Genomic DNA, 11,984 nt, shown 5'->3' on the forward strand with positions numbered 1-11,984 from the left:
GGTCTTACATGAGACTCGCTCTAAAAATATATCCTCTTTACTAACTAATTTTCAATTAATTTAGTGAATCTTTAATTTATTTTACATAAATACCCTCAAATCCTCATTTTTTAACCCCCTCAAACTTATATGTGTTGAAATAATATATTTTAATATGGAAAAGTAATAGTTGAATATTTGAATGTTGAAAATAAGAGTTGTAAAGTTAGAAATTTGTGTGTGATGATGTAGGTAATGATGTATTTTATTTTTGGATTATGTGTAATGAAACTCTATAAATAGATCTCTCATTTGTGAAGAAAATCACAATTGAGTAGAGAGAAAAATATTATAAAGTGTGTAGTTTGGTAAATTTTGAGAGTTTGAGATTTTTACTTTTTACCATAAATTTTTACTTTTTCACAACACGTTATCAGCACGAAGCTCTAAAAGTCCTACATACTATTCCAAGCTCCAAACAGAAGAAAAAGGTAACAAAAGTAATAATATTTATTTTACTGTTATTTATTTATTGTGTATTTATTTAATATACAATAAAATGTTATTATTAGAAATAATAAAAATAAATTTTTCATAAACTTGTTATAAATCCTGGGAGGATGTTAAGACGACATCCCACACTCCCGGTAAGGGATACGACAAGTATAAAAGCCTATAAGGTTTTTAAACAAAATAAATTATGACACTCATTATAATATTATGATATGATATACATAATTATTTAAACATGTCTAATATTATATACATCATATTATTACCATAAAATTATACAAATACATACATTTATTTTTTGTACACCAACGGTCATAAACGGTAACAAACGGCTAGTTTTTGCCCTATAAATATCATCTCACAAACACATTCAATCATTCCAACTTTCTCTTCTTCTCTAAAAATTATTCATCATCAAATTTTTCGAAGAAAAAAGAAGATGACTTTCTCAAGGATATTTTTAATTATTTTGGTTATCATACTCACGAGTCTTGTATTTATCGGAGAATATCTTCCTCGTGCGTTTTCTTTATTTTTACAAATACTTGTACTTGTTGTTTATCCGTTACTTTGTATTGCAATATTTATTAACTAATAAAATGCATCGTAATTTTTTTTAGTACCACCATGTCAAATTTAACAAAGCTTGAATTTATTGCGCTCGACATCACGGGAAAGAATTATATGCCATGGACTCTAGATGTAGAAATGCATCTTGAGTCATTGGGTCTAAGCGAGACCATTAAAGAAAATGGCATATGCACGTCACAAGAAAAGGCAAGAGCCATGATATTTTTGCGTCGACATCTCGACGATGGATTGAAATGTGAATATCTGACTGAAAAAAAATCCCATGGCTTTGTGGAAGGGATTAAAAGAAAGATTTGAACATATAAGGGAAGTTATACTTCCGACCGCCCGGGATGAATGGAACACACTGAGATTCCAAGATTTTAAAAAAGTCAGTGATTACAATTCGGCGATGTATAGAATAATCTCGCAATTAAAATTTTGTGGACATGAGGTCACAGAATCTGAGATGCTTGAAAAAACATTTTCCACATTTCATGCATCAAATATTACTCTACAGCAACAATATAGAGTACGTGGATTTGCGAGATATTCTGAGCTCATCGCCTGTCTTCTTGTGGCGGAAAAGAACAACGAGCTATTAATGAGAAATCATCAGTCCCGAACCACTGGATCAACAGCATTTCCAGAAGTAAATGCTGTAAGTAAAAATGAATTTATACCTGGAAACCAAAATCAATTTCAAAGACAAGGTTTTGGTCGAGGTCGAGGTCGAGGTCGTGGACGTGGACGTGGACGTGGACGTGGACGTGGACGTGGAATTGGTCGTGGTCGTGGACGCGGCCGTGGTTTTGAAAATAATAGAGATAGTTATAACTCATCTCAAAAGAGCGTCCCAAACCATCCACAGAAAAGACATCATGAGAATACAAGTGTTAATGAGAATCACTCAAAAAGATATGAAAGTTCTTGTTACAGATGTGGTACTCCAGGACATTGGTCCAAAGTTTGTCGAGCCCCTGAGCACCTTTGTAAACTTTATAAAGAATCATTAAAGGGGAAAGAAAAGGAGACCAACTTCACTGAACGCAGTGACCGTTTGAGTGATTCAACTCATCTTGATGCTGGTGATTTTATGAATGATTTCTCTGGAAATGATCAACATGTTGGTGGGATAGAAATGAACAATTTTGATGCTGCAGATTTTCTCAATGATTTTTTTGAAAATGAACAATATAGTGGTAGAATATAAATGTACAATAATTTGTTTTTCATATATTCATATAATAATGTTTTATTGTACAATTATGATATGTGTTATATTTATATATGTATTGTCAGTAATTTTATTTCATTGCATATTTTTTTGAAGTTTAAATATGGAAAATGCTATGAGCAAAGCTGAAGTTTGCATACCCGATAGTGGTACAACGCACACTATCCTCCGAGATAAAAGATATTTCTTGGAACTAAAACCAACAAAAACAACGGAGAACACAATATCAGGTCCTGTAGACTTGATTAAAGGATGTGGTAAAGCACAATTTTTGTTATCTAATGGTACAAAATTTTTGATCAATGATGCTTTATATTCACCACAATCGAAAAGAAATTTGTTGAGTTTTAATGATATATATTCCCATGGGTATGATACTCAAACAATGAATGAAGGGAATGAGAAATATATGTGTCTTATCACATATAAATCAGGAAAGAAATATGTGATTGAAAAACTATCAATGCTCCCTACTGGATTGCATTATACACATATAAGTCTCATTGAATCAAACATGGTAGTTGATAATTCCTCGATATTAACCAATTGGCATGATCGATTGGGACATCCTGGTTCAACAATGATGCGAAGAATTATAGAAAATACACATGGTCATCCACTGAAAGACCAGAAGATCTTTCAGAATAATAAGTTTCAATGTAAAGCATGTTATCTTGGAAAACTTATTATAAGACCATCACCAGTCAAAATCCAAACTGAATCACCAAAGTTTCTTGAACGTATTCAGGGTGATATTTGTGGACCAATCCATCCACCATGTGGACCATTCAGATACTTTATGGTATTGATTGATGCCTCCAGCAGATGGTCACATGTATGTTTATTGTCAACTCGAAATGTTGCATTTGCAAGATTACTTGCTCAAATAATAAAATTGAGGAATCAATTTCCCGATTATACAATCAAGAAAATTAGACTTGATAATGCTGGTGAATTTACTTCCCAGACTTTCAATGATTATTGTATGTCTATGGGAATCATTGTTGAGCATCCTGTTGCTCATGTACATACACAGAATGGATTGGCTGAATCATTGATTAAACGTCTGCAAATGATTGCTAGACCAATGATTATGAAAACAAAGCTCCCAATTTCTATATGGGGACATGCAATTTTACACGCTGCTTCATTAATTCGCATCAGACCAAGTGCATATCATAAATACTCCCCATTGCAGCTTGCATTTGGTAAAGAACCAGACATTTCTCATCTGAGAATTTTTGGATGTATGGTGTATGTGCCTATTGCACCACCACAACGAAAGAAAATGGGACCTCAAAGAAAGGTTGGAATTTATATCGGTTATGATAGTCCATCAATCATTCGATATCTTGAACCTCAGACAGGAGATGTGTTCACAGCACGTTTTGCTGATTGTCATTTTAATGAGGAAATCTTCCCAATGTTAGGGGGAGAACAAAAACATACCGAAAAAGAAATTACATGGTATGTATCATCATTGTTACATCTGGATCCAAGAACAAAACAATGTGAAAAAGATGTACAACAAATTGTACACTTGCAAAGAATAGCAAATCAAATACCAGATGCATTTGCAGACACAAAAGGGGTAACTAAATCATATATACATGCTGCAAATGCCCCTGCTCGAATTGAAATTCCAAAGAAACAAATGGAAGATACTCATGATGCCATTAAACGCCTGAAGCGTGGAAGGCCAGTCAGTTCTAAGGATAAAAATCCTCGAAAAAGAAAATTCATAGAGAAACATGATGATCACAAAATAGAGAATGTTGTTCCTGAAGAAACACATGATGATGAAAATGTTCTGTCAGAACCACAAACTGACGAGAATCATGAAATCTCTATCAATTACATTAATACTGGAAAAATATGGAACCGAAAAGATATAGATGAAATTGATGATATATTTTCTTATAATGTGGCAATCGACATTATAAATGATAATGAAGATCATGAACCAAAATCTTTTGGTGAATGTAAAAATCGGCAGGACTGGATAAAATGGAAAGAAGCCATCCAGGTTGAATTGGATTCGCTAAATTAACGTAATGTTTTTGGACCTATAGTCCTTACACCTGAAGGTGTAAAACCTGTTGGATACAAATGGGTTTTTATTCGAAAGCGAAATGAGAAAAATGAAATAGTAAGATATAAAGCTCGACTTGTTGCACAGGGTTTTTCTCAAAGGCCTGGAATTGATTATGAAGAAACGTATTCTCCTGTGATGGATGCAATTACGTTTCGGTATTTGATTAGCTTGGCGGTATCTGAAAATTTAGAAATGCGTCTTATGGATGTTGTTACAGCTTACTTATATGGATCACTTGATAGTAATATATATATGAAAATCCCTGAAGGATTTAAGATGCCTGAAGCACAAAGTTCAAAACCCAGGGAATGCTATTCTGTGAAATTACAAAGATCATTATATGGGTTAAAGCAATCAGGTCGAATGTGGTATAATCGACTAAGTGATCACTTGATGAAAAAGGGATATGTAAATAATTCAATATGCCCTTGTGTTTTCATTAAGAAAACAACATCCGGATGCGTAATTATTGCTGTATATGTTGATGATTTAAACATCATTGGAACGAATAAGGAAATTCAAGAAGTTGTGTCATACTTGAAGGAAGAATTTGAAATGAAGGATCTTGGAAAAACCAAGTATTGTCTGGATTTACAAATTGAACAAAAAGAATGTAGAATGTTTGTTCACCAGACAAATTATATAGAAAAGATCCTTAAACGTTTTAATATGGATAAAGCAAATCTTTTAAGTACTCCAATGGTTGTTAGATCATTAAACATAGAAAATGATCCATTCCGTCCATGCGAAGATGATGAAGATATTCTTGGTCCAGAAGTACCATATCTAAGTGCCATCGGTGCCCTTATGTACCTTACAAATTGTACAAGGCCTGATATATCTTTTGCCGTGAATCTGTTGGCAAGATTTAGCTCATATCCAACAAAGAGACACTGGAACGGAATTAAACATATATTCCGTTATCTACGAGGAACGACAGACTTGGGACTTTTGTATTCAAAAGATGCTAATCCAAGTATAATTGGTTATGCCGATGCTGGATACTTATCTGATCCACACAAGGCACGTTCCCAAACTGGATATGTATTTACTCGTGGAGGCACTGCAATATCTTGGCGTTCACAGAAACAAACGCTCGTAACAACTTTATCAAATCATGCCGAGATTATTGCACTACATGAAGCAAGTCGTGAATTTGTGTGGTTAAAATCAATGACCCAACATATCCAAATTTCATGCGGATTATCATTTGATGAGAAGCCTGTGATACTATATGAAGATAATGCTGCATGTGTTGCTCAAATGAAAGAAGGATACATAAAAAGCGACAGAACTAAACATATTCCTCCTAAGTTCTTCGCATTCACCAAGGAGCTTGAGAAGAATAAATGTATTGATGTTCGTCACATTCAATCAAGTGAAAACTCATCAGATCTCTTCACAAAGGCACTACCTACGTCAATATTCAGAAAGCACATATATAATATTGGGATGCGCAATCTACGTGAAGAGTTGTTCGTGTCAACATGAGGGGGAGTTCACGTGACTGCACTCTTTTTCCCTTACTATGGTTTTTATCCCAATGGGTTTTCCCTAGTAAGGTTTTTAACGAGGCAGTACAAAACACGTAATGAAGACATCATCGTATCATGATCATCATCACAAGGGGGAGTGTTGAAATAATATATTTTAATATGGAAAAGTAATAGTTGAATATTTGAATGTTGAAAATAAGAGTTGTAAAGTTAGAAATTTGTGTGTGATGATGTAGGTAATGATGTATTTTATTTTTGGATTATGTGTAATGAAACTCTATAAATAGATCTCTCATTTGTGAAGAAAATCACAATTGAGTAGAGAGAAAAATATTATAAAGTGTGTAGTTTGGTAAATTTTGAGAGTTTGAGATTTTTACTTTTTACCATAAATTTTTACTTTTTCACAACAATATGCAATAATATCCCATTATTTATTCATTATTTTTATCATATTTTTCTACCTTTTAGATTTTTGAATTACTAAATATTTTTTTATCTAATATAAACTGTTGAATATTTAATTTATCAAGTCGATCTTTAAAATAATATGAAAATTAATTAACATAAAAATATTATATATTCAAAACAAGGACGTTAGTTTTTAATTAAAAATCTACCTTTTTTTACTAACTAGTTTTCAGTCAAGTTTCTTAAGTCTTAATTGATTTTATGCAATACCCTCAAGCTTATTTCCAATAATATATGATAACTTATAAAATATTATTTTTCATAAGTCACCATAACTTTGATCAATTCATCCAAATTCTTGAAATTTTAACTTTTTTATTTTGATTAGTAATGTTGTAATTATTAACATTTCAAATAAATCACTATGAAATAAAAATTATTACACTTATATATATATATATATATATATATATATATATATATATATATATATATATAATATAAAATTATCTTTGATAATTATTAAATTAAATAATATTCAAATAACATATTCAATATGTTTTATAAAAGTGCACTTTTTTTTGTTTTTATAATATGTATAAATGGCAAACAATTAAAAATTTTTCCCCAAAAAAATAATTTATATATTATTTCCCAAGTTCTGACAATAAGAATTAAATATTTTGGTGTCACACTTAATAATATAATAATATATATAAAATAATATTTACTAATTTAAATTTAAATAGATTAAAAAAACAATATGTTTATGATGTTACCATATAAAACAGGGAATGATTCTTATGTGCGACAACCATTCATACATATTTCACAAACGCTTCTCACAAGTTAAAAGCTTCTGGTTTGAATGAGGGCCCTCGCCAGAATCAAACACAAATGTCACCCATCCCATTGCTTTTGCTATTTCCTGAAGCTCATCGATTACGACACTCGTGTCGCGTATGTAAACGCGCCCATTCGGTCTTAGGATGCGATCCATCTCCAACATGATACTCGATATGTTACATCTGTACAGCCAAACGACGATTCTTTCATAACGTTCACAAGATCGTATACAGCTCGAGGAAGAGTATTAGCATGAAAATGTACCTTTTCTGTTCAACAGAGAACAGGCCTGCTGCATTTAAAAGATCATAAGTTCTAGGATAAGTGTCAAATGGCTCACACCTGCAAAGTTCAACAACCAAGTTATTTTCGTGAAAAATACTCGACCCATTAAAAGGCGTGTACATTCTGGCGCATACCAATCGTGCATTACTCCTATAAGGCCACGGTCGTGTATTACAGGCAGCGTATTCGAACCACTGACGGGAACGACATTCATAACCCAACAATTTACGTTGAAATCTAGTAGAGCTGCTGCAAACCTGACATGGGAAAAAAAAACACCTGTTGAAATAAGTTTGTTTGAAGGGATCGAATACACAATTTGCTTTTACGTACCCTCCATATCCGGCTTTCATGTCCATTACGTTACGCAGGTTCATTTTGTCTATATGAAACGCCACGACATAGCCCCTCACGATCTCATTCAAATATTTTGAATTTGCTTTGTAGAGTTCTTTTCTAGACGTATCGGCATCCATTTTTATGCTATGAAGCCTGTCCTGTGGAAAGTGCAGACGTGCAGGCCAGCTCGTAACGTTCGTTCCATAACCGTTTTCAGGCAAACGGGTGATGCACGCCTTACTTTTAACATACCTGCAAGGTGGAACAAACGTGTACAAAACGCTTTCTCTTATCAGAAGAGGCAATCAATTAGAAGAAATAAAATAGTGCATGGTAAGAATTATGCGTTTAAATTCAATTCTGATCAACATTTTTAGCTAGGTCAAATTTCAAAATATCAACCATTTGGGCACAAATTTGGCTTGATTAGGAATTTGAATCCCAGCTCGATTCATTTCATTTGAACTTAACTATTGAGCACTTCTAAGTAAGGCTCGAATCATGGCTCCGATATGCGAGTTCGTTTACTTATAAATAAATATATTTATAAGAGAATAGTAAAAATATTAATTCTCATGCATTATCTAGTAAAATAATTTAGGCTCAGAATTCAATCTTAAATTTGGCTCAAAAATATATCTGAACACGCTGAGCTCAATTCAAGTTCAATAATTTTGAATTCAAAATAATATTCATATCTATTTCAAACACCCGCGAACTACCCAGATTCATTGTATTTCTAGTAGGTTCGAAGATTTTGCTATAGATTGGAAATCCATCAGTTACAAAAGAACACAAAATTCATCAAGATAAAGGATAGAATAGAATAAATACCAAATATCATCGGGATCGTCATCGATCCCACATAACGAAGGTTGTATTTTGGAGTCACGAGTCACATAGCAGCTGTTGTTCATAGGCTTCTGCCAAATAGCAATATATTCTTCCTTCTTCATCAGTTCCCAACAAAGGCGACTAGTAAGGTCCGCCATGCCTTGAAAGAAAAGATGAAGAAAAGGGAAAAAAGTTTATCATTTGTCCGAGTGAATAATTATAAAAGCAGTAGTGTCTTGATTTTTGGAAGGAAATGCATAATAAATAGAAAAATAATGATGAATATTTTAAAGTTACTCCCACCCGATCTGTATTTGCATAAATAAAATCTGTTTGTGATTTCAAAACTGGTTACCTTCCCATTGCTGTACTAGGTTGCCTTCATAATTTTTAGAGGGTTGTGCTGCCCAGACAAAGTATCCTCCGGCTCTAAGCATCCTGTTTGCCTCGAGAAGTAATATTCCGTCTTCAAACGCAGCCCGAAAAGAATAAAGATCACAATTAATACATAGAAATGAAGTTTGATGATAAATAAAAGAACATTGCAAAAGCTTTTCAGAAAAGGGCATCAGGAATAAGAAAAAGGGGCACTCTCTTCTTCATTCTCTTCATTACAGGAGAAAGAAAAAGCAATGTTGCGAAACTAAACTAATTTATCTGCTAGCCTAAAATGGAATCAGAATTGTGAACTCAAAAAATATTCAGATATGGAAGTGAGAACTGATACAAACTGAAAGATTGCATACCATCACGGGTCCAATTAATATTACACTCAGAACAATGTATTAATTCAAATGCTTGGCTTGGATAAGGCAAACGGTGGGTTCCAAATGCTGCTACCATTGCAGGCACACCTCTTTCCAATGCAACTTGAATATGGTTTCCACATAAATCCTTTGGAGCAATTGACAGAGTTGTTACGTTCTGCTCCATTAAGTATGCACCAAAACTCGTAACCCCGCATCCGATATCTAAAACAACCCGAGTCCGTAGGCCAAATGCAATTTCAGGAACCATCTAAATACATTTACTCAAAAAGATTAGAAAGAATCGAGTAAAACATAAAATCCAGACAGATTTCTGAGGGAAGCAAACCTTGGAAATGTGATTTAAGTACTGCACTTGAGCTTCCACCAGTGGAAATATAAGCTTATCATCTTTTCTTGATATCCAATTCTGTCCTACATTCTCTTCTGCTGAGCGTGCATTAGGTACATTATCAAACCACACCTGTTGTAACGTTTTAAAACCTATTCATAATTGTCTAAATTTGGAAATAAAAGAATAGATTAAAACCATTCTCATTTCTAACGCTGATGAGTTTTCAGGTGATCCCATAATAAATATCACAAGTATTAAATTAATTTACAATTCTTAATCTAATTTTACCTATAGGCTACGACATTACCACTGGATTTTATTCAGGGTGCTGATAGATGGTGATTCGTGCAAGAAACTAGATTCCTTGGAGGACTCACTTGGTATCTTTTCTTGATTTCTTTTTGTTCAAAAAGAGAAAAATGTTGTCTATGGTAAATTGGGAAGGAGGTAGGATTTTCACCTAGGCCGAGGCTGTTTTTCAGTGTAAGTTCGTGCTGTTCAATCAAACATAAGGCTGTAAGGGATGGCTCAAAAAAGAAATATATATGTTTTGGTCTTTCTAGATACATAAATAAATTTGCATAAGAGGACTCGTGTTCCAGTTTATCATAGCAATTCAACGAGACAGGTCAGACTTTACACAGATTTTGTGTCCATATACTTCATAGGAGTTCACAAAAACCAATTTCGCTGTATGGTTGAAGAGATTTGGATTGCATTATCATCGTTAGCCATAATTTTTGGTAAATGGAAAATGATCCATCTTTTTTTTTTTTTGATAAGAAACATTTATTATTAGATAATTTTTTGATTACAAAAAAAGCGGATGAGAAATCCGCGAGAATAAAAACTTCCGAACACTAAGTTCTTATATCTACTACATGTAAACAAGAAGCATCAATGATCTACACTCTTGGTATACGTCAAAAGCCAAAATTATTTACATGCTCAAAATGTTAAAGAACAAATCATTTAACTGGTGATAAATAGAACGAGGAGATATTATTATACCAAATTCACAAATCTAACCAAAGAACAAAACCAAACTCGAACGAAGACCACAACAACCATAACAACATCATAATAAGATCAATAAATTGTACCTCATCCCGGCTTTTCGGCCAAGGGATGCGAATCTTGTAATGTTTAGGCCTAGGCACCAAACATTCCAATCCCCTCCCAATCTCCGGGCAATGCCTCTCACTCTTGTCACCTCTCTCCACTGAAACAAACCCAGAAATCGCCCCCACATTGTCCAAGCAAGGAATGTAATCACTCAAACTCTCATCACAAACCCCAAATTTCTCATTTCTCGAAATTCTGGTCACATTACCCTCCCTTCCATCAATCTCAGCACTAACATTCCTATCATCCACCACACTCTCTGTAAGCCCTTCGTCGAATTCTCCCACAACAAAGTCATCGGTCATAAAACCCATTTCATCAATGATCCCTGTTCTCTCCAGCACCACCTTCGCCCACCGCGGAGGCGGCCGAGCAAAAGGGCTTGCGGCATCGGTATTGGGATTGAAGAAAGAAAGGTGGCCCTTTTCGTTTGGGTTGGTTAAAGGATAAGTAGGCAAGTGTTTCAAGAAAAACAAGAGGGAGAACAAGAGAAGGAAAAAAGCTACTGTCTTGGCGAGTTTTGACATGGGAGTAAGTGATGTTGAGCTAATCCGGCCGTCGTGTAATGATACCGATGAGCTTGTAAACGGAGCTCTCATGAAATTAAATGTTTTCTTGGTTCAGAAAAATGGAAAGAATCAAAGAAAACATCATATTTTTCACCGAATCTCCAACTCTTTGCCTGAATTACTAGCCACTAACCCAGTAAAAAAACTAAGCAAACTAAAAACAGCCTGATACAACTAACATGCGTCAATGTGGTGAATTTATCTACACGAATTGCTCAATGGAATTGCTTGATCAAAGGGGTATGCTGAAAAAATTGCAGAACACTGCGTGAACTGTGTGAATCTACAGTACAACAAACAGTGTGCGTGTCATTTGCTAAGTTTGCCTGCCAAAAGGACAGGAGAAGAAAGGCATTTGTAGCAGCTCTCTGCAGTACATTGTACTCGAGTTCCGTCCGGTTTCAACTGATTTAACATAATGCGACTCTTCGAGAATATGTAAAATAAATGCGACTTTAGTTTTATTTTTTGTACTGCAGGATTGGAGAAAAGAAGGGACGCTTTTGGTCATCGAGATTCTCGTACCATCTTCCTAATTAGGGGCGTCAAAATCGCATTAGCACATGAGGGAAATTTATTGATTA

General features: G+C 34.1%; 1 protein-coding gene across 1 annotated transcript; it reads right to left on the bottom strand.

Annotated features, from left to right (window-relative positions):
• Window positions 1-7,015: 7,015 nt before the first annotated feature.
• LOC140819608 (probable methyltransferase PMT12) lies at window positions 7,016-11,738 on the bottom strand. Its single transcript, XM_073179771.1, has 9 exons — window positions 10,810-11,738; window positions 9,701-9,835; window positions 9,352-9,622; window positions 8,961-9,071; window positions 8,606-8,765; window positions 7,766-8,023; window positions 7,567-7,689; window positions 7,412-7,489; window positions 7,016-7,329 (listed from the first exon to the last, which is right to left on the bottom strand). The coding sequence occupies exons 1-9, from the start codon at window positions 11,428-11,430 to the stop codon at window positions 7,131-7,133; spliced, it is 1,956 nt and encodes a 651-aa protein (XP_073035872.1). The 5' UTR covers window positions 11,431-11,738; the 3' UTR covers window positions 7,016-7,130.
• Window positions 11,739-11,984: the final 246 nt, after the last annotated feature.

This window comes from Primulina eburnea, chromosome 18 (genome assembly GCF_022965805.1).
Source record: "Primulina eburnea isolate SZY01 chromosome 18, ASM2296580v1, whole genome shotgun sequence".
Lineage (NCBI taxonomy): Eukaryota > Viridiplantae > Streptophyta > Magnoliopsida > Lamiales > Gesneriaceae > Primulina > Primulina eburnea.